The sequence below is a fragment of the Leucopleurus acutus genome (genome assembly GCF_964270905.1).
Source record: "Leucopleurus acutus genome assembly, chromosome: 18".
NCBI classification, from domain to species: Eukaryota; Metazoa; Chordata; class Mammalia; order Artiodactyla; family Delphinidae; genus Leucopleurus; species Leucopleurus acutus.
Window position 1 is genome coordinate 75,193,078 of NC_139160.1, and position 24,163 is coordinate 75,217,240.

At 41.3% G+C, this 24,163-nt stretch overlaps 1 protein-coding gene across 1 annotated transcript in view; it reads left to right on the top strand.

Moving 5' to 3' along the window:
- The window catches only part of MYO16 (myosin XVI), a gene marked incomplete at its 3' end in the record, with an annotated part of 531,603 nt that overhangs the window by 208,455 nt on the left and 298,985 nt on the right, over positions 1-24,163 (top strand). The window contains exons 6-8 of the mRNA XM_082859271.1: positions 1,941-2,049; positions 8,692-8,816; positions 16,395-16,520. Of these exons, the coding sequence (XP_082715397.1) occupies positions 1,941-2,049; positions 8,692-8,816; positions 16,395-16,520 (360 nt within the window). The remainder of the gene's footprint in view (positions 1-1,940; positions 2,050-8,691; positions 8,817-16,394; positions 16,521-24,163) is intronic.

Genomic DNA, 24,163 nt, shown 5'->3' on the forward strand with positions numbered 1-24,163 from the left:
AATTGTTTTTAGGGCCTAATATGTCCCAGGCACCGTTGGGCATGTAAAGAGGAATGAGATGTGGTCTGTGATTAGGGAAGTTCCCGACCCCCCAGGAAGGTCTCTACAGGAAATAACACCTGGTCATTCAGCAGCACAGACCAGTGGGGGATTAATGGGTTGAAATGTCAGTGAATGAACCCAACTAAAATATTCAGCACCGCATTTCAGTTTCACACTCTCTTTGAAAGAGCCTCATGACTCCTGAAAGAATAGAAAATATTCTCCCCCAGTGCCCCCTCTCCCTGGGCATCACGTTGCTCGCCTGTTTATTTTTGCTGCTATTGATAATCTGTGACTCAATTATATTCACTGTCATCTGCCGCCCAGATGTTTGATATAGATAAGATCCTCTCTGAAACGTCTATGCCTTGGCAAAAAAGAGTACCCTGATTATCTCCCACCTCTTAGCATTGAAATCAGCAAGGATGCCCTGTAGTTCTGTGTCTTAATTGATTCTTCAACCAATGAAGCTTGGCTAAATATGCAAAACGTTATTCTCCTGGCTGGAGACGAAAGGAAAGGAATCATTAGCAAAGTCTACTTAAGACTATTGCCTCAAGTAACTTCTTTTCAAACTCTGAATAACTGAAACAAAATGAAATGCACTAAGAAGGTAATCTGAAATCTTTAGGACCTTGTAATGACGTTTGCCTTAGGTAAGGGAACTCTGAAATATCTAACTTGACTTGTTCAAATAAAGAAGTATCTTCATGTGGTTCTAGAAAATATACTGTGGTTCACTCTGGCTGGCAAGGTGAGCAGCACAACTTACGTGGAGGGAATATGCTACCACTTTGACCTACTTTTTAGTTTTCTTTTTACTATATTACAGCAGTCTTTTGGAAACCTGTGCAGACTTGCTAAGGCATAGGAAAGCAGTATATAGACACACACACACACACACACACACACACACAAGGCAAAACCCCACATTTTAATATATAGAGCTATTAATGTGATGTTCCTTTTTATGTAAAGTTATGAATTTGGATATTATATGAACCATATTAACTGTATCCACATTGCAATACAGGAAGAAGATAGGGTGAAACTTTCATTTGTTTGGCCTGAGTTTAGTGACAGGTTATTGGGAGGAGGCATACGGGAAATCTTGCCGGATAAATTTTACGGAGCTCATTAAAGAATGTAGAGCAAGGGTGACAATTGATGTGACTACATTTTTAAGAACGAAAGCGCGTCTATCATTGTATTTAGGCTGGGATGCGCAAAGAGTCAAGCGGTGGGCTCAGAGGTGCTTGAGGGAGAGCCCTTTGAAGCTAAAAGGTGTGTGATAGTCGTATGTAATATGTTCCATCCATTAATGTCTACAGATTATGCTTTTTGTTGGAAAACAGTTTTTGGAAAGAGGAAAACCAACCAGAAGCCATTAGCGCAGCCTTTATTAAAACGACTGTCGTGTGAGAACAGCTCTCAAATGAGTTTCTGTGGAGAGCAAGGAGCTTGATTTAACAGGATAGTTTGGGGAAGATCAACGTTCATACAGGAGTTCTCCGCTCAGACTCTGAAGGCAGGGCCACTTCTGTTGTGTTAGGACAACCAGGCATGTGTAGGGCAGCCAGCATAGAGGCGTGCCCAGTTTAGCAGCCAGGGATTGGGTACTCTGGGTTTGGCAAGGGGTGTAGGGAGGAGTGTACTGGCGGCTAGGGTCTTGCCTGTCAAGGGTCAGTTGAACCTTTTTGGACCATGAGAGTTTCTCACAAAGTATCTAATATAATTTGTCTTAAAAAATAATTCCAGTTTGCTATGTGATCCTGCCGGCTGTATCTAATGTCAACTTTGCTGGGTCTGTTTCCTCAATAAGATAGAAATGAAAGTTTGGATCTGCCTTCTGTGTTAACAGTATATATAATGTTAAATTTGTTCGGTTTCACTTACAGGCTGGAGCTAATGTCCTTCTCCAGGACGTCAATGGAAATATCCCACTGGACTATGCCACGGAAGGGACAGAATCGAGCTCCATCCTGTTGACCTACCTGGATGAAAATGGTAGGCAGATGCTTTGAAAAACCATAGAAAGATAGAAGAAGACATAGGGTGGTAGACTTTAAGTGTATATATTTTAGGTGTGCTTACATGATTTCAGACGGACGTCGTTTCCCTCAATTGTGTGAAATGGGGTCTTGTTCTGTGCAGCGTTTCATAGTTGGTTTAGTCAATGCAGTTTTGCAAGCTGGCAGAAATCTGGAGACCAACCGTGCAGGGACATTTTAACAGGCATCCAAAGTCCATAATTAGCCGGACTGGGTTTGTAATTATAATCTATTCTCCACTGGGAGGGGAAGGGAAGGGAAGCAGCACAACTGAATTTTGAGTTAATGAGCGTAAGGTCATGTGAAGTGTATTCTCTTAGGAGCATCCTGCCTCCGAAGAATCCCACTCAGGTGAGTGAGGACCAAAGTCAAGGGCAGTTTGCACAGCATGCCAACATCCACTCCTGGGGACACATGGAAACTCAACCCTTGTCAGAAGAGAGCCCCATGGTCATGGTGCCGGCTGAAGCGGTGAGGCCGGGCCCCCAAATGTGTTCGCTGACAAAGAACGTTTAATTGCACAGCCTGAGGGTATAATTTCACGAGTGAGTTCAGCCTTGGCGAAGTGTGAGGCGTTTGGAATCCTGAGCCCCATATGGTGTTAAACTAAGGGAGTATGCCCCGTCGTTTATTTTTCTTTCTTTCAGCTCTTCAGGTACAAAGAACACCAAAGAAATTCCAGTTCCTTCAAGTATGATCTTTTGTCAGAGAAAAAGGTCAACGTATTTAAGAGGCACGTCGTGCCTGAGACCCTGTCCTTCTTGCCTCTAAGAAAAGCCTGCACGTCTGCCTCTTTGCTCTCTGTGCTCTGTACCTGCTCCAGATCACTTGTCTCCAAAGGTTTATTCTCAGGAGGGCTTAGAACAATAATTAGTGCTTAGCAGCCGTGGGTTCTTAAAAAAAAACTTGTCTCATTAATTCTGAAAGCAAGGTAAGCGATGTCATCTTCACTGGAGAAACTGTGAGCTGTGCCGTGGTTCTGAGGGTCACCAAGTCGTGGCCCCGGGTGACAGGCCGTGGGGTAGAGTCACTCCCTGGTACCCACTCCTACAGGAGGGACGTAGTGCTTTCTCGCATCTCGTCAGCTGTGACTTGTTGTTCCACTGCTGGGAAGGTTATCATTTGGATCTTTGCAAAACTTAACTTGGAGTGCGCGATTCTGGATCTGAGTGAGGAACGCGGCTGTCTTATTTATCTGTGCCAGTTCTGTGGGATCGTTTCCTGTTCTCATTGTTCTGAATTTGTAATAACTACAGTCATGTATCTTTCCCTTTGGAAACTAAAATTAAGTATCTTTCTTTGCAAAAGAATGAACTTCTTCACCTTTCCAACTCATGGGAGCATTTTGTTTGCTAAGAACGCTGAGTGTTTGCAAGAGCAGTGTTACTATTCCATATAAAGAAAAATGAGTGTATTCCTTTAAGAGGCTGATTTAAAAATGATTAAGGAGGGCTTCCCTGGTGGCGCGGTGGTTGAGAGTCCGCCTGCCGATGCAGGGGACACGGGTTCGTGCCCCGGTCCGGGAAGATCCCACATGCCGCGGAGCGGCTGGGCCCGTGAGCCATGGCCGCTGAGCCTGCGCGTCCGGAGCCTGTGCTCCGCAACGGGAGAGGCCACAGCAGTGAGAGGCCCGCGTACAGCAAAAAAAAAAAAAAAAAAAAGAAAGAAAAAAATGATTAAGGAAAAAATTGAGAAGGAGATACTGACTCTGAATGGTTAGGAGAAAATCTGTCACGACGATGGCTGTCACATCCGTTTGTGAGATACATGTTTGCCAGAACAAATGTGCTTTAATATCTCTTACATTTTTAATTCTGTTTTCCATTTGTCCCTGCTGTTGCACTGGCCTCTGCCTTTCATCTCTCTGCACCTCCTTCACCCCATTCACAGTCTGGTTCCATCTCTGCCCACATCCTTCCTCCTTATCTGGATCAGCTGCCGTAGTTCCAGTAAACACTGTCTAATTCAATTTATTCTCTGCATCCTCCCCTGTCCCGTTGGTGAGCTTTTAGAGTTATCGGTTGTGACAGCATGGGCTGATACTGTTAGAAATTTCTAACGTTCCAAGATGGGATTTTCATTACTTGGTGCACTGCGTTCTTCTAACTGGGCGGGGGAAAACCTTGAATTCTCACTCTGCATCGTTCAGCTTCAAATCGGAGTACTTATCACACTGTCACACGAGGACACATGTGGGAGAAGACAGGCCAGGCACGCCGATTACATGGAAAATCGCTGGTCACAGGTTCTAACTGTACTGTCACCGCCGGCATACACTGTACCCCTGGTCGTGGCAATTAACCTCAGCTCACTGCCTGAGCTTCCTGGGCCGGAAAACAAGACAGCAAGGAGTTCTGATCAAGCATCTGAGGCAGATGAGATCTCCGGTGCACGACAAGCCAGCTGGCGTTCAAGGAAAGCAACTGATAATTAAATGAGCCAGCAGAGAAAGGAAGCACTGCGGGGAGAGCTCAAGGTGTCCAGGAAAGATGCTCACCACGGAAAACAACATATAGGTCAATGTTTCCAAGTCCCTGAAGAGTAAAACAAACCCTTTTTACTTTGCCCTTCATATAGCATCACCCGTGGCCCTTTCTCCTGTCTTTCAAATCCATCCTTTGAGAAAAAGGGCTCATAATTCTTCTGAGTTCCTAATTTCCTCTCCTGAGCCCACTGAAGTTCTGCTTCCTCCCCTACCGATCTGGACATGTCCCTACGGTGATTGCCACTGCCCTCGGCTCTCTATCCAGCTGTCACTTTTCTGCTCTCCTGCATCATCTCCCTGTGACGTTCAGTGGCCTTGATCACACTCTCCTATGAAAAGGCTCACCTGCTCTGATCTTCCCATAGCTCTTCTCCCTTCTTTTAGTTTCCTTTGGAGGCACCACTTACGTAGTTGGTTGTTCGCAAGGCTTTGTCTTTGAGCATCTTCTCTCTACACACTGTCCCTGGTCATCTTCCCCTCTTCCTAGTGTCCTTAGCAGCTACCTGACCCCAGGGTTACTCTTGCAGCTTAGATATCTTCCAAGACGTTCTGCATTGCACCTGCAATTTCATTACATGTCTCGTGTCTTTGACTTGTATGTCAGACAAGTTGAAATAACGTGTCCAGTGTGGACCTTCATGTTGTGCTTTCACACTCTCTCTGTATTCTCTTTACCTTTACACCCAGAAATCTGAGTATCTGAACATCACTTTTCTTCTCCTGAATCCCTCACGTCGAATTGTCACCAAATCTTACTGATTCTTTCCTTGACATCTTTCTAAGAAGTCCACATATCTCACCAGCCACGCTATTACTGCCCTAGTTAAAACCCCAGTCTTTCTATTTTGGAAGAGCCTTGGAAAATGGTCTTCTTAACTCCAGACTTAGCCCTCCCTCTGCATTTTTCAGAGACTCCCAGATTCATCAGTCTGCAAATGACGTTGAAGGTTTCTCCTGCTTAACAAAGTTCATTCAGAATGCTGTTCCGTCACCAACCCCTTCAGAATCATCCCATTATTGGGGTGACAGTGATCCCGATTTGCCTGGGACAGTCCCACATTAAGCCTGTGGTCAGAGTTGGGGGGCGGGATTCGGTAGAGGTTACAACACCGTTTTGGCTTAAACTGGTTTATTTCTCTTTTGCTAGAACAACTTTCATCATTAGCCTGCTTAACTTTTTTGCTTCCGTCAAGTCTGGGATCTCCTCGGAAGCTTCCCATAGTGACAAAAATTGAGATGAGATGCAATTCTCGGAGCTTAGGGAACCCCAGCGTACAGCCATGGGGTGGGTCATGTCATAGCATAGTGATAAAATTATCTGTGGTAGCAGCACAGAATACCCCGGATACAGGATGGATAATGGAGAAGACGAAACGCTGAATTGTTACAAAATAATATTACCTTGAGAGGGTCAGTTAAGGAAGGTTAAGATAAGGTTCAGATTGACTTGAGATGTTAATGTACATTTATTGATATAATCAAATGTCATCAGGTAGCAGTAATTAGTATCACATGTAATAACTTGTGCATTTCAGGTAAATGATTGGTTTCTTATGTCCAAAATTAAACAAAAAATTACTAAATTCCTTTCAAAATAGTAAATCTAAGCAGGGCATGTATTAATTTTTTCAAGAAACAGTATGAAAATAAAACTGAACTTCTTTTCAAAAAGAGAGGATTGGCCCGTTATCCACTACAAAAGAATAGATTTCTTATGGGCTGTAGTCATCTTGTTTGGCTTTTTTCCAGAAGCATCTTAAGAAATTTGACCAAGAAGTGAGGGAATTTCCATTCTATTGTCTTACCAAAAATAGATATGTGGGGTTTTTTTCCCCGAACATGTCGGAAAAAAATCTCAAAATCACATCTTAATCGGTATCATATTTGATTCAAAATAAAGTTTTAAAATAATGGGGTACAATGTCATAATATTCCCCTCATATCTTCACAACAGTCACCAGAAATAGATTGTTTCCACCTAATATGTTGTAATGTGCATGAGTCTGAAATGAGTGACAGCTAATCTCTTTTAATTTGTGTCTTTCATCTTTGAGCCCTATTCTTTTTTTATCACTCAATTTTAATTACATGTTTAAATAATTCTCTAAAAGATGCGTGCCACTTCAGTAAACATGCAATATTATAAAAGTTAAAATAATATGGCCTTAGAGTAGGGCAGCCATTAGGTTTTTCTGCTACTTCAGCATATGCAAAATTGAACACTGACATCTGAGAAACAGTGTTTTCCAGATATTACTCACGTGTCAAATTCCATAATCCTAAAAATAGGAATAGAGTGCCAGTTTTAGCTGGTTGTTTAGAAACCTCCAACGTGCCTATTAGGGAGATCTGTTAGTTCTTCTGCAGTGGCTTCTGATGATGGGGAAGCTGAGATGTGGCTTTGGTGTTTCTCATTCATGTTTCTACTAAAATGGGTTTGCTTTGAACTGAGTGTTTGAAACAAGCTACACGATTCAAATACCGCATTTGGCTTTATTTTGTTTGGTTTTTCCCTGCCTCCTTATTGTAAAGAAAAACACTCGTAAATGCGTGGCAGGTGATCCATGTACCAGAAGGCTGACTGATAATGGAATGACAGGTCCCTTTCATTGAGTGCTTCCTGCAAGCTAAATCCTGTTTTATATGCTGTATGTGTTTTGACTCATTCTCACGACAACTGGTGAAATAAACTGTCAGCCCCTTTTGCAGATGAGGAAACTGAGGCAGAGGATAAGTTACCTGCCCCCACTGGCACAAATAGTAAGGGCAAGACACAGGCTGGGAGAACAAGGGATGCAGGGAGGCAGGCGTGGTGCGCTCTAGGGGGACATGACAGCCGATGGGCACCATGCTGCGCTGTGCCACGCAGACAGGTCTTATAAACGTTGCCCATAGCTTTGTTCCTTTGGGATATGTATTATTATCGGAGTGACGGAGGATACAGACAGTCAGGCTAAGTCACTTTCCAGGAGTCACCCTGGGGAGGTCGGCCACAGACCAGGCACAGCCAGGAGGATCACTCCAGCCTTTTTGCTCTAGCCCACTGCTCTCTCTCCATGGTTGTGGCAAGGACTCAATCAGATAAGAGATAGAAATTGCTCAGAAGTGTGGCTGGCTCATAGCAAACACTTGCTGAGGGACAGATGTCATCTCCTCAGCAGCAGCAGAATCATCTCCATCAGCATCATTGATCTCACTATGACTGTTATTATTACTTTCACTTCGAATGAGGTGGATTATTTCCCCTTAGTAAACACCTATTATGTCCGGGAACCAACGTTAGGAACAGGGGATGCAGAAATGCAGAGATATACGCTACCATGGAGATTACACCACCATGAAAGCTCAGGTTGAAATATATACTGGATAGAGGTACTGAGTCTTCTCTGCATAAACCACCCGCCTCATTGAAGCCGGGCTATCAGTCTTCACTCAATTTTAGTTTATTTCTCCTTATTAACGTTAAGAGTCATGAAACCATCCTTTGGAGCATCCTTTAAAAAATAATTGGAAGGAAAGTTGCAAAAATAGTACAGAGAGGTCCCAGCTACCCTTCATGCAGACTCCCCTAGCATTACAAATGTACGCAGCCGTGCTGTATTCATCCACACTAAGAAGTTAACATTGGTACAATATTATTGAGTAAACTACAGGCTTTATTCAGAATTTTCCAGTTTTCCCGCTAAATCCTTTTTCTATTCCAGGACACTGCATTGCTTTTAGGAGCAACTATTTTAATGAGGAAAATCATAGGGAACAGAAAGTATGTCTTTACAACTCATTTCAATTCAATGCAGGTACTTTACCATACTTTGGGCAGTCTGTGCTGATGATTTATACTAAAACAGAAATCCGCTGAAAGCCTGCCATGGGTAAGGCATCCTATCACATTTTGGGATATAATAAGAGGAAAATTATTCAAGACTCTAGCTGGAAGTAAGACTGCATGCCAAGAGAAACAATTACGGATGCTTTGAGTGAGAGTTCAAATTGGAAGAGGAGCTTCAAAGAGGAAGGAACACGTTGAAAAATATAAGATAAAATTAAATTTTTACCCCCTGCAGCTGAGGAGCAGTGTGCATTCTGTTTGAAAAAGGCTCTTTTCCCCACTAGGAGTGGATCTGACATCACTGCGGCAGATGAAGCTTCAGAGACCAATGAGTATGCTAACAGACGTCAAACACTTCTTGTCATGTGGAGGAAATGTTAATGAGAAAAATAATGATGGCGTAACACTGGTAAGTTGCACGCTTCACTAGGAGACACTGCTTAAGTTGAGAACGTACGTTGATTTCTAAAACATAGAATTATACACAATTAACTTCTAAATAATGTTTTTTATTTTTCTGATTTAAAAGTAATACATATTTATTGCAGAAATTTTGCAAAGAGGAAAATGCAAATCACTTATACCATCACCCAACGTTTATCTGTTGATATATTCTCTTTAAGCCTTCCTTTTATGCATGTTTTTCCTACAAATTTAGAGTAATTTTTATCCATTATTTTGTCAATGTGATTTTTGAGATGGAACTTACAGGAGACTGTTTTCATTTTAATTTTAAGCAAAAGAAACTGAGTTACTCTGATGAATGAATTTCTAAATTCAAGCAAACTCCTGTCATTCCTTTTCTTTTTTTTGCTATCAGGCACAGCTGCAGAAAATTAAACACACAGCAATTAAATTTGGATTAATTTTAATGTAAACACAATGTCTAATCACCAAAATAAGAACGTTTGGTCCTATTGACCCCTAAAAATTACCTGGGCTGGGCATGCTGGGGTTAAAATTAATGATTGTGGAAATACAAAAATGTATTAAGTTTCAGGAAAGTAAATTAGGGCAGCAGAAGGGATTATGAGCTCTGAAGCATGGGGTGCATAGAATTTGGTTGGAACCAATTTTAGAAAGTGGTCCAGTTTCTACAACATGGGGAAAATATGGTGTGGGGTTGAGCACGGTAGATGAGGAAAGCAACGTAACCAAATGGATATGAGTTGTGTGACACCTGACAGCTTTATAGACTTATTAAGTGCAAAGTAAGTGCCTTGAGACTTCTCGATAGAATCATCTTCCTAGATACTGATGTTGGCCTTTGGGATGTAAATTTCAGAAGACTATCAAAAATGGAACTCTAAGCTGTAGGAAAAGAAAACAGAGCATGTTTAGAGTTTATTGAAAAATAACACATTCAAATGGAAAAACATTCCAACTAGTTTATTGAGGAACTATTTACTGACCGTGACCTGTGAACAAAATCGTAGTGAACAAAACCACAGAAGTCCTCTTGTCATGGGCTCACATTTCATTGGGGGAAGACAGGTAATATACAACATAAATGAGCTAAATATATAGCATATTACTAATAATAAATGCCAATGAGAAATAGTAAAACACGACGGGGCATGCTGCGTATACAGTTGACATTTTGCGTAGGTAGACAGGTAAGGTCTCACTCTCGAGAAGAGTTCCGAGTGATGGCCTGAAAGAAGTCTGCGCACACTGTAGGTGTGAAGGAGGAGCATTCCAGGCTAAATGGTGTAAGTGCAAAGGCCCTGAGGCAGGGCCAGGTATGGTGTGATTGATAAACAGCGCGGAGGCTAGTGTGGATGAGCAGGGAAAACAGGAGGAGAGGGGTAACCAGGACCAGATCACACAGCATCTTGTGGGCCTATGCGAGGACTGTGGCAGTTACGCTGTGTGAGATGAGAATAGATTGAAGAGTTCTGAAGAGAGGATCCTACTCCTGTTCTAAAAGGATCGCTCATTCTGACTGCTGTGATAAGGATGGACTGTCAAAGGGCGAGGGTGAAGCTGAGAGTTCAGTTAGAAGGCTTTTGCTTTAATCTAACAAGCGATGATGCAACTCAGACCAAGATGGTAGATGCTGGAGTGATGAGAAGGGGCTCATTTCAGTCTACATTGAAAGAAGGTCCATTGGGATTTCCTGACCGGAATGTGATGAGAGAGGATGGAAGGACTTGAGAATGACTCCGGTATTTCTAGTTTGAACAACTGGAATGATGGAGTTGACGCCGAATGAGATAGAGAAGGCTCAGAACCGGGCTCAGAGCAGGGAAGATCAGGGTGGATTCTGGAAATGTGAAGTTAAAAGGGCCTCTTGGCCGACGTCATGGAGGTGCCGAGTCTGTGGTTGGATACTGGAGTCTGGAATTTGGGCGATGCCTGGACTGGACAAGCAGTTTGGGGATTTTTAGCATGTACGTGCCGTTGAGGCCCTTGACCCTGCATGAAGTCACTGATTTGATACGGAAGGAAAGAGGATTGGGGACTGAGCCATGGAGCGCAGGAAAAGAGGAAGATCCAGAAATGAGATGCGAAGAGCAACTCCCAAGGTGGGAGGAAAACTGAGAGTATATGAGATGTCCCGGGGGCCCAGCAAAGAAAGTGTGAGGAGGAGGGATGATTAACTATCAAGGTAACACTGCTGAGAGGTCAAGGAGACGGAGGTGGAGACTCAGCTGCCAGACTTGGTAGCTTGGGCGTCCTCGGTCTTCTCATCGGGACGGCTTTGGTGGAACAGTGAGGTCAAAATCCAGACGAGAGTGGGCTATTCAGTGAACAGCTCATTTAAGGCAAGAACTACGTGAATTAACACATCTAACGCATAGTAAAAACCCAGTGGAGTCTGTGTTTCTTTGTTTGGCAGAAGATATTACAACTTCATGTTGTTTTTTTTTTTGGAAATCACAGCTAAATAAAAACAGCACATGGGCTTCAATCCCCGCTCAATAAAAGGACCTACATACCCCAGAAGATAAGCTATTAAAAGAATCAATACACAGCAATAAATTGCTATCATTTTCAACCATCTGCAATTTTGACATTCCTGGTCACTTTTTTTATTGAACAGAGAACACAAGTGTGGCATATCATTATTCTGTAATAACTAAATCTTGTTTTGTTATTGAGGTTGTGACGCTTTGTACGAAGAAAGTCACAGTGAACGGGAAGTCCTTCCCTGAGGATCACAGCACTTGGCAAACAGCAGATTCTTTGATTCTTTTGTCTGAGTTGGTTGGTCGATTATGTTAATAGCTGCCACTCCTGGAGCTGTCTTTCTGTAAAGGGCATGTGGATGGTGTGTTCCTGACTGTTGTTGCTGATCATGATAAGAAGACAGTCTTGGCCGCAGACGGATTTCCACATCCTGAGTTGGAATGTCAGTTGTGGTTCAGAATCAGGCACAGTGCCCCACGCTGTTACACTGTATGTGCAAAAGAGGTGAAACTGTTAACAGAATACTCAAGGAGGATCAACTCCTAGAAAGATGGTTTTTACGTTCCTTTTTCTTCCTTTTTTAGGAACATGCAATAAAAAAACCAAATATAAGGTAGCTCTTTTTAAAAATTTTTATTAAAAAAATTTTTGGAGTATAGTTGATTTACAATGTTGTATTAGTTTCAGGTGTACAGCCCAGTGATTCAGTTATCCATATATATATTATTTTTCAGATTCTTTTCTGCTCTAGGTTATTGCAAGATATTGAGTATACTTCCCTGGGCTACACGGGAGAACTTTGTTGTTTGTTTTATATAGAGTAGTGTGTATATGTTAATCCCAAACTCCTAATTTATCCCTCCCACCACCAAGATAGCTCTTTTAAAAAGATCTCTTAGTTTATGTTAATATTCTTCTTAAAAGAAAACAAAAGCTTCAGAAAAGGATACAGTTCCCCCCAAAAAAGCCACGTTACAGAGCATATGAAAAGGAGTTCCTGAGTTCAGGTTCATAAATACTCTTTGAAAGCACTGATAACTAGTATATCTGTTATCAAGAAGCTGGTTCTTTCCTGTTTTGTCACAGAATTTGATATATCACATCTGGCCTTGAGCCATATTTACTTGGTTTGTTGGAAAATAATTATCCACGAAGTGCAAAATATCAAGCAATTTTATTTTTGTTTCCTATTTTTAAATTTCGGTAGCACTGTTTCATCCTTACTTCTGGAAGAAGACTTAGCCAGTGTCATCAGTTTTCTGGTCACATCTAGGGAATAAAGCTTTTGTGGTTACTTTCTGTCACCGTACATAGCCTCGATTTAGAGATTAGAGTGTCTGGACATATATAATAATGAAAACTTCCAACTTGCATGAAGTCAGGCCTCACTGAGTTTTTATTAGGATGATTTTAAAATCTTCTGTTGTGATGAAGTGGAATGACTCAGAGTTAGGTGTTTGGCTTTTGTTCTGAGATGACCTAGGATTAAATGTGCCGGCCGCCCTAGACGTCACTGGTGGCTCCTGCTGTGTCTAGCTTTGCTGCTAAGCAAGCCAAGAGGGTTTTCCTTTAAGTCTTTGCCTCATAAGCAGCTGAGGAGATGACCGGGTGAGAGTGGGGCTATGTTCTAAATGGTGGAACTGGAGTTTCGCTACATGGAAACGAATCTATTCATAAAGGGGTCGATCCTATGAGCTTCGCATCATTAGTATGCAAGGTGGCAATAAGCCACGCTTCACACACACAGCCGTGCCAACCTCGCTGGTGTGCCAGGGGAAACAAGCGAGTGTGTAAATTGTGCACGTGTTCTAGAGACGCACATTATAATACCGAATTGGTATGTGAGGCAGGGGAGGTTTGCAGGAAGAACATTTGCATGTTTAAACAAATAAACTGTGGAGTGAATGCAACGTTTGTTAGGAGCACTCACACTGCAGCGTTATCCTTGAAGCCCGGCCAACTTGGATGTCCACTCGCCTTTGCTGTTTCAAAATGTGAGTGCCGGACATGCAGAGGAACGTGGCTTCAGCCCACGGTGGCCCTGCTTCCCTGGGTCAGTTACCTCAGTGATCTAATCCACAACTTCTCCAGCTGCAAAATTGGGATGGTGACTGTCCCATCGGTTGTTCTGAAGAGAAGAAGTAATGTAGAACTTTTATGCAGGACGTTTGTGAAACCACTTTAACGTCCTGTTCTGTGTTGTAACTGGGTAGGTGATTTCCAGCTTGCGATAACTTTCCATGAGGACTGTGCTTCCAAAAAGCTGTTGCTAATTCTCTACGGGAACAACCACTGCCCCTGTGGTTCTCATAGCAGGAGAGGGGTATTCTAAGATGTCATGTGATCAACACTTACACATTCTGGCACCGATACCGTCCAGCCATGGTCAGGATAAGGCAGGACTATAAATTCCATTTCAGAAAGTAGACACTTTTTTTCTTTTTTGCGGTACGCGGGCCTCTCACTGTTGTGGCCTCTCCCGTTGCGGAGCACAGGCTCCGGACGCGCAGGCTCAGCGGCCATGGCTCACGGGTCCAGCCGCTCCGCGCCAAGTGGGATCTTCCTGGACTGGGGCACGAACCCGTGCCCCCCGCCTCGGCAGGCGGACTCTCAACCACTGCGCCACCAGGGAAGCCCAGAAAATAGACACTTTAAAAAATTTTTAACTTGAAGTCGAATTTCCATGATGAGAAACGGTACCCACCCATAGGTCTAGTGACTTAAGGATACAGAACTTGATTGCCAGTAGAATCAAAGTAATGGCTCTAAACTTCTGATATGTTACTAGGATGATTTTTAAATATTCTGTTATCTCTTGTGATGAAGTGGAGTGACTCAAAGTTGGTGCCTTTTTTTTAGATTCCACACATATGCCATATGACAAATGATACAAATGAACTTAAATACAAAACAGAAATAGACCCATAGACATAGAAAACAAACTTAATTACCAAAAGGAGAAAGAGGGGGAGGGGTAAATTAGGAGTTCTGGATTAACATATACACACCGCTCTATATAAAATAGACAAACAACAAGGACCTACTGTATAGCACAGGGAACTATGTTCAGTATTTTGTAATAACCTATAGGGGAAACGGATCTGAAAAAGAATATATATATATATATATATATATATATATATATATATATATATATAAAATAAAACGGAATCACTTCTGTATACCTGAAACTAACACGACATTGTAAATCAACCATACTTAAAAAAAAAGTTAGGTGTTTTGCTTTTATTCTGAGATAACCGAGGATTAAATGTACCTGCTGCCCTAGATGTCACTGGTAGCCCCTGCTTTGTATTGCTTTGCTGCTAAGTTAGCCAAGACGGTTTTCCTTTTAGTCTTCACCTCGTGAGTAGCTCAGGGGATGACTTGGGTGAGAGTTGGGCTAAGTTCTGAACGGTGGAACCGGAGTTTTGCCACATGGAAAACAAATCTACTCACGCAGGGGTTGATCCTACGAACTTCGCCTCTTAGTATGAGGCGCTAACCAACTAGTGGACCCATTCTTCATGCAGGCTTATGCTACAAGTGAGCATCTGAAATCCAGATGTTAGTGCCTATAGCAGGGTAACTTGCCAGTCACTGACTGATTATTCAAATAATATGAAATAACTTTAGAAGCAGGAGAAAGATGAGTTCTTTAGGAAAATACGTAAAATCATATTTCTCTAAAATAACTGTGGATATATCATTCGAGGGATGGTTTGCTGGAATGTGAACGAGATGAATTCTGTGTGTAACCAAGTGTGGCAATCTCTTAATGTTTATACCTTAAGTTAGATTGAATTATTTGTTGTTCTAATGTAGTTGAAAGTACGTACAAAACATAAATATATAAACGTCACTGTAGATTGAAGAGCATAATTAAGTCCAAAGGTAGAAAAGCAAACTTTTTTCTGAATTTTATCAAAATTAATATTGAATAAGCCCTTTTGACTTTATTGTAATCTTGTCTTTGTAATAAAAATGGCAAGGAGTTGAGCTACAAGATTCCATGCTACAAAACCTAGAAGTTGTTTTTACTACTTTTAAATTAGTTCTTCTTTTTCCTTTCCTTATAGATTCCTCTTCTTAATTATTATGATTACAAATTCCACCATGTAGTTACTTAATAACCTAGTTTAAATTGAGGATGATGATAATTTACTTACAAATAAAACCTGTTGCCAAGAAACAGGAATTCCCCAATAGGAAAATTTGAAAAATTCCTCCAAACCCTGATCTCATCATGGTAGTTCCTGAGGCTTCATTTCTAAGCTTCAGTTTGCATTGAGAAACTCAACTGAGAGAATATTAAAATGATAGCTACATAATCATTTTAGAGCTTGTTGGCATTAATTCATCCTTTCTACTGCTCCTGTCCCTTTTTTTTTTTTTTTTTTTTTTTTTGCGGTACGGGGGCCTCTCACTGTTGCGGCCTCTCCCGTTGCAGAGCACAGGCTACGGACGCGCAGGCTCAGCGGCCACGGCTCACGGGCCCAGCCGCTCCGCGGCATGTGGGATCTTCCCGGACCGGGGCACGAACCCGTGTCCCCTGCATCGTCAGGCGGACTCCCAACCACTGCGCCACCAGGGAAGCCCCTCCTGTCCCTTTTACATGTATGTAGCCATGGCAATGATCACATTTCCTGTGGTCATTTTTATATCTTTGAGTCCCCCTCCTGTAACACCAAATACAGGGCTGGAATTTTAGAGCTAGTCAGTACACGTGTGACTTTGGGGCAAGAAGTGGTAAATCACTGAGATATTATAGTTTGTATTTACAAGTATTCAGATTATAGTAGAAAGGGGCACTGGAGAGAGAAATAGGAATTACATGGAAAAGTGCACATTGTCAGGGTCAGAAGGAAAATAATAAATAATTAACCGATAACCCTTTTTTCAAAGAATGATGACATCCACTCGTACCCAATAAAATTACATATGTGTTCTTTTTAAAAGGTCTCTGTGTTTTAGATCGGATACTTTATTAAATGGGTGTCTTTCAACCACTGAATAAACTACACTGCTGTCCCTGCTTTTTTAAGTTAAATGACAAAATATCTCTTTGTTGCAGTTGCATATGGCATGTGCAAGTGGCTACAAGGAAGTGGTATGTCTTCTCCTGGAACATGGCGGGGATCTCAATGTAGCAGATAATCAGTACTGGACCCCACTCCACTTGGCAGCAAAGTACGGCCAGGTAAAATAATGTTCTGGGTTATTTTTAAAGAATTATTTTATGATCAATGCATCATTTCATATTTTGTTTTGTTTTCAGATTATGTACTAACATTATGTAACTTGACTTTTAATGGAATCGTCTTACTAAACAAATATGTTTGTGGTTGAAAGAAAACATTTACTTTTAGAAGGACACATTCATAGCCTACATTCCTCAGATCTCTGCGTGTTGTAGTCAGAATCATTGGAGAAATAATCAAAACTTAGAAACATTCTTTATAGAATGGACTTAATACTATTTTCTTAATATTATATAGTTCTTATCAGTGTACAGTTTCATGAGTCTAGGGTAATTGTGTTTGTTTTCTAGAGTTAGTAGATGTAAAGCAAAATTACATTTTACATTTTATTTTTTTTCTATAAATTATATTTCATTTTAATGAATGAAGGATGGGTAGCAGAGTTCTTTCTCTGAATTGATGCTTGGCTGTAGCTAATGTATCTTGAGTTACTACTGCACAAACTAATTTCTCACTAGATACTAATATACCATGAAGAAGAAGCAAACTTTAACTTCTAAATAATTTATATGGGTGAATGTGATCCAGCGGTGTTCATAATAATTTATTAATGTTACAATTGATTTACAAAAAATACATAGTATGTTATGTTAGAGAAACTCTTAGTGGTAATAGTAGAAAATATAACTCAGGTTACATATATATGGAGATTGAAGCTAAACTTGTTGATGTCCAAACATTAGCTTGTGGTAACAATCTCACTCACAGAATTTATAGTAAGTTAAATCCCAGTCAGTACACGTGTGACTTTGGGGCAAGAAGTGGTAAATCACTGAGATATTATATTTTGTATTTACAAGTATTCAGATTATAGTAGAAAGGGGCACTGGAGAGGGAAATAGGAATTACATGGAAAAGTGCACATTGTCAGGGTCCGAAGGAAAATAATAAATAATTAACCTATAACCCTTTTTTCAAAGAATGATGACATCCACTCATACTCAATAGAATTACATATGTGTTCTTTTTAAAAGGTCTCTGTGTTTTAGATCTGATACTTTATTAAATGGGTGTGCAAAATATCCATCATACAATTTGTGTGCAAAATATCCATCATACAATTTGAGTCCTGCAACTGTTGAATAAATTGAAAGCATTTGCATCTCAAGCATCGTAGGGAAAGCATATTGCTTGGGAAGGTCTTCCAAACTAATAAGAATGTTGTTTGTTCTGATGACGTTTCCTGTAGAAAAAAGATTCGTTCATTCAGTAAATATTTTTATCAGGCTACTGACAACTCCAAATCTGTGCTTCTAGCAAGTGAGCGTGTGCATAAGTGAATGGTTGGGTTAATGAGATAAGGCTGGATGTAGCTGAAATCATTGGCCTCAGGAGTCCAGGTTTCCCAGGTCTCACTAGGATCCCAGGAGTATCGGGGCATCAAAAGTATACCATCAGGACATTAGTAATCCATGCTAGCACAGCAGCATCCCAGGATACACTGGGTGAGAAGTTTTGTCATCTGTAAAAAATAGAGAAGTGAACATATAAGCAAGTACTCTTTCCTTGAACACAACTTACTGGCCTGTGCTGATGAGGTGGTAATCAGTAAATTATCAAAATGTGCCCATTGTAGTCAGAGATTGCTTCTGGAAGGAGCTAAATCTGAAAGTGGGAAAATGTAGCAGAACACGACCAAACTTGAATGAATCATTTTAACCAGTTTTTCACTTTGACTGACTGGGCTTCTAGATTTTGGACCAGGTATCATTGCAAAGAGGAGCTAATTGTTTCCCTTTAACCACTTTCATAAGAGAATCAACTCAGGGGAAATAGGACTAGATTTAACAAAAATTTTTTAAAACCATGCCTTGGACTAAATATGTCACTTTTCTGTTACCAGATATTTAAATGGTTTTTTTCAGGACCCCGTGTATGGTTTTTGTTTTATTTAACTGCAGGTCAAATGAAATATTTGGTATGAGTTGATGCATTTTATTTGCTGTTGTACTTTTCAGTTCTGTGATTTCCGTTCGGTTCTGTCTTATAACTTCTATGTCTTTGATGAGGTGTTCTATTTTATCCTTTGTTTCAAGAGAATTTGTAATTGCTTGTTAAAGCATTCTTATGATGGCTGCTTTAAAATCATCATCGAATAATTCCAGCATGATTCATCCTGCTCTTGGTGTCAGTTAATTGTCTTAGTCAAATTATGATTTTCTGATTTTGGTATGACCATGATAAGAGATTTTTAATTGCTTCTTGGACATTTTGGCTATGTTGCTAGGAGAATCTTGGTCCTATATACATCTTCTATTTTAGCAGGCAGTCACCCTGCTTAGGTTTAGCGTTCAGGTTCCAGTCTACCTGAGTGGGAGGTGGATCCAATGACAGTTTAATTTTCAGACCCTTCCAGGTATTATTTTGGTATGATTGGTTTATCTGGTGCCCCTGGAGTTCCTACTGGTTTCTTCTGGTGTCCCCAAAGGGGTAGAAGGCGTTTCCTCGGGCCAGGCTGCCCCATGTCTCTGGGTGGGGTAGGAGAATCTCCACGGAGACAAAAGACTTTCAGGGCTGGAGGCCTCTGGAGTATGCCCCCCGCCACTTGCAGGTGCCATCCCCTCCCCAGCCACCCTTGTCTCTCTTTAGGGAGGGGCATCTCGGTCTCAGTGGAAAAAGAGTGCCTGCTCTGACGCTTAGTGTTAGCAGGGTCATGGTGCTGTATTCACCTGATATTGTCAGGGAGACATGGTTTAAAAGGGGGAGGGGTGCCTCTACCTGGGCCCCCTTCTGTCGCTGGGTTGGGCTGGGAAACACTGGGTCCAGGGTTGCCTTCTTCTATTGGGTGTAAGGACGTAGGCTACCCTGCCCGTCCATGGTTTCTCCCTTCTGTGGGTCCTGAGTCACCTTTCTCCTTGGACTTTTCAGAGTTCTTCTTGGGTTGCTTGTTGTTTCCAGGGTTTCTTATAATTAGCAGAGAGGACCAGTAAGAAATCAATCTAAGCTGGTGTGTTTTAAAACAACTGCTTCTGTTTACAAAAATTACTTATTTATGAAAGACCTGTAAAACTTGATGTAAGGCACATAAGCCCAATACAACTGCTGCTTCCTTCATAAAGCTTCCTGGAACGTTTGTCACACAAAAGCCGTAAGATAGAAGAATCACTGATAGATAAGGTAGAGGATATCGGTATTCCACGCCATTACCTGTCACATTCCAAAAATTTCCCAAACTTTGGGTTTTCTGAAACATAGTCATGAACTTATATGGGAAATATGATTCAAAAGCTGCATTGACTTTGCAAAATGCAGAGCAATTAAGGTGAATGTTTTTATTACCGTATTCCCAGTGTACCAGCTACATTCCCAGCGCTTACCATTTATTAATGATTAATGGTAAATTAATGAAGAAACACTTCCCAATTGCTGCATTTTTTTCAAAACCAGCTGCACAATATCTGACCCCAACTTTTAAAAAACATAATTTTACGAGGGGTTCCTACTTTGTCTTCTATTTCCCAGACACTCCTCCCACGTACACATACACACCATAGGTCATTCTGCACATCTCGGGGATTCAGCCAGCTTTGCTCTGAGGATTTCCATGGCCCGGCACTGGCTCTAGCACCAGCCAGCCCTCACTGGCTGTAGGAGCCTAACCAGCCTTGCTGATTCTTCCTCCCTAGAGCCTGGCCCCAGGGTCTTCAATCACTGAGAACCATCAACTTCTGTTAAAAGAGGGATTTTTACATAGCTTGGAAGGTTGGTGAGAATGATGGAGGTAAATGCATCAGACCATCTGTGCCCATGTGTCCAGGTCAATTGATCCAGCTGCTAGATTCACAGAGACAGATGTCCAACACACAGTTTTCCAGAAATGGCCACCGATAGTGTACAGATAAGGCAGATTTAAAAAACAATCTCACCTTTACCCTCTGCTTCTCTAGAAAATGACTCGCCATTAATTGAGTATTTTCTAAATCCTTCAACATTTTAGTGCCAAGGAGAGGGTCTGAAAGATCATATGTCTTTTCCATTTTGCTCCATTAAACCTACTCCAATGGGGTCTCCACCAGAACGTAAGCTCCAACACAGCAGAGACTTTACCTGTGTTGCCCAGCATGCTTTCTTGGTGTCCAGCAGAGCAGTGGAAGGGCTTGAATGGACAAATCCACCAGCTAAGAACTAGAAGCAAAGCTTTAACACTGAAAGATAGAGTTGGGCTTTTCCATTAGAACACATGACACCAAACCCAGAATACTCTTCCTCGATTTAAACTCAAAAAACAATGAGAGATTTCTGTTAATAGAGGATTTTGAGTAAACTGGATCTTGATTATTTTGTCCAGAAAATACCATAGGATGTCTTGAATTGTTTTTAAAAATTGTTCACCCATAAAAATGCCATTTCATATTCATTTTGGAAATGATATTTTAGAAAGAGGTATTATTTGGATATCAATTTATAGGCATGGGAGATTTATAATTCTCTAAAGAAATTTACTGTAAATAAATATACCTCAGTTCAGGGAAAAAAACTTTAGAAATGCCAACATTTTAGAGAGACTAATGGCATTTTTACAGACCTTCATCGCAACTTCAGTTTCTTATAAATATCTTACAAGTATAAATGCCTTTTGGAGAAAGCAGTCCATAATTTATAACAGTATTTATAACTGACGTGTATACTGGGATTTATAACTGACATGCATACATATTTTAAAACTTGCCTTTATAAATATATTAACTTCTCCAGTGAGAAAAAAAGAGATGCCTGTTCTCGTTTAAAACTAGGAACTGAATAAGTTATGTGAGCAGTAAGTCCTTTGATTTTACAACTTTTTACGAGTTGTACATGAAATAAAATTCTATTCTAGCCTTGTACATATTTTTGGTGTTTATAATAGGATTGGCAATGCTACAACAAGAGATAAGTAAATAATTGTACAAATGCTAAAATCTAAATCTCCTTCCCTTCAAAAGTATCTTGAATCACACAACCTGCATATCTTGAGGTTCAAAGGAGTCGTTTGTATTCTTAAATACATTGTACCCAAGTACCTAAGAATTGAGATATAGTCAGAGTTTTTATTCTTTAGATATGTCTTTTTCCATTGAGAAAAGCAAAAAACACTCTCCGGTACCCCGCTGAGCATCAGCTATTGATAAACTCAGTGCTGGACCCTAGGCTCCCTCTCTCCTCAATGTTTACGCGTCTTTCGGGAATCTCACACCTGCAACTTCAAATGCTCTATATGATCGCAGCCCCCAAAGCGCTTTCTTGTCTTTCTCTCAAGTTCCCGGCCCATGAGGACCACTGCCTGGTGGGTAATCTCTATCAGTCTGCCCTCAGACCCAACTTGTGTACAAAGGGAATTATCATCTCCTTTTCCCCAGTCTGTTGTCCCTTCTGTGTGTCACCATTTACTCATCACAAACCTGGGCATTGTCGTTTTCCTGCCTCTCCCATAACTAAGAAGCCACTGAGCCCACAGACTCCTCCCTAGTGAATAGCTTTGAGCTGTATGAGTTATAACCGCAACCGATTAATCTGTACATCCTCACTGCCTCTGCCTTCACCCAGAGCTATCAGCATCTCTGCCTCCGGATCAGCTCATCAGCCTCCTAATAGAGTCCTCTCCCCCTCCTCCACTCCACTCTCAACAACATGGCTACAGCGAGCTTTCTAAATGCAAATGTAATAGAACTATTCGATCCACCATCCTTTCCATTACTGCTGATATAAAATACCTACTCCATCACACAAGAGTCCCCATGGGCCAGGAATTCTGCTTAATTCTACCGCTGTTTTTCTCCTATTCCCCCCACCAGGTTGGAGGATATGGCCATACTGAACTTCTTTCGATTTCTGGAATATGCCACCATGTACATCCTTTTCATGTTCTTTGCTTTTCTTGAAATTGTTGAGTGGTTAAATCTTCCCTGCCCTGCAGGACTCCCCTGAGTTGTCAGTTCACTGGCCGTCTTTTCTACCTTCCTGGATCCCAGTGTGATGCCCCCGTCATGCACCCTACGTAGCACCTGTATCCCCCATACCACATCACTTATCACATGCTGGAATTATCTCTTATATTTGTTCATATTGACCCTCTAGTTTGTGAGAACTGAGTGCAGGTACAATGTCTATTTGTTTACCTGCACGGGGCTGGCACAGAGCACTCAGTTACTACTTAACTCATGAGAGAGTCAGCGAATGTCCTGGTTTAGCAGATGCTTGTCTGTCTCAGTGCATCACTGAACACATGTGTGAAGAGACGGTGGGTGAGCACACACCTTGAGAGTGGTGGGCCAACAGGAGAAATCCTCAAGGAGATATCCAGGAGTACCTGGGCATGAGCAGGGCATTGGGGGGCGCTGGACATAGAGATTTGTGATAGGTGACTCAAAGAGATCACGCACGGTGGAGGGGGAGTTCAATGAAGGGCAAAACAGGATGGGCAGCACCTCTTTAATAGTCTAAAGAGTTCATCAGAGGAATCTTTTTATATTTTAGATCTGAAATTTTTCAGATGGCTCTGAGTTAGAGGCATTTACCTATTTTGACGTAGAGTATGAACCGATGAGTGTAGGATATGCAAATTCTGAATTCCCAAAGACGTTTAACATAATTTCTCTTTAAGTGAAACAATCTCTTTTAGTTTCTGGACTAGGAATTCGACTATCTCTGAATGCTCAGTTTTTCTTTTTTTTACTTCTTAAAGAAGTAATTTAAATGACCATCAAGGAATTAATTTTGCTGAATTTATCCAAACCGAAATACAGTTGTCCAAAGAATGAGCAAAGTCCATAGCCAGTAATTTGTGTGAGTTTAAATTTCAGCTTAAATATATTTTCTATCAGCCACGCAGGGCCTCCTTTGACACACACAGAGACACCGAATCTCACACACACACACATACACACACACACACACACACACACAGAATGTCAGCCACCTTACCCTCTGATAGTTTTGGTGATTATAAAGTTCTTGTAATAGTGGAGATGAATCTTTGTTGGGTTCACACTTTACCTACTCACACTGAAGTAATTTACCTAAAGATCTTACCTGAGGTTAAAACAAACGTTGCAGACTACTCTGAAATTGACATCAGTACTGCCCTGCTTAATTTAGTTCCGGGCGCGCGCCTCACTGATTTCTAACTGGAAGCACGTGGGAAATACTGACTTGAAGAAAAATGGAATTCCCCAAGTGAGAGAATCTTCTTCATTCCACACATGAATGTTTGTTTTTACAGGCCCCAAAGAAAATGGAAATCCTTTTGTGGTCATAGATTTTCATGTAGGAAACCATTTGCTTTGACCACTCCAGTGCTTTCTGCAGTTACAGGGGAAGCTGTGGAGAGAGGTGATTTGCAGAGAGATTGCCCAAGTTTCTCTTTGGAGTTCTGTAAAGAGTGGATTAAATTTAGAAATGCAAAGTAATTGTTAGATTCTCCTACAATCGGACATTTTTGTCAGAAAATGAAAGCTTTTAGGTACTGCTGGTTTTTTCAAAATTCTGAAAAACAAGGGCAATCTTACATAATTCTTGGCTTCGCATGTTTTCTTTTCTTTCTGCTTTTCTTCTTCCCTTCATCCTTCCTTTCCTTGCTTTTTCCCTCCCTCCCTCCTGCTTTTTT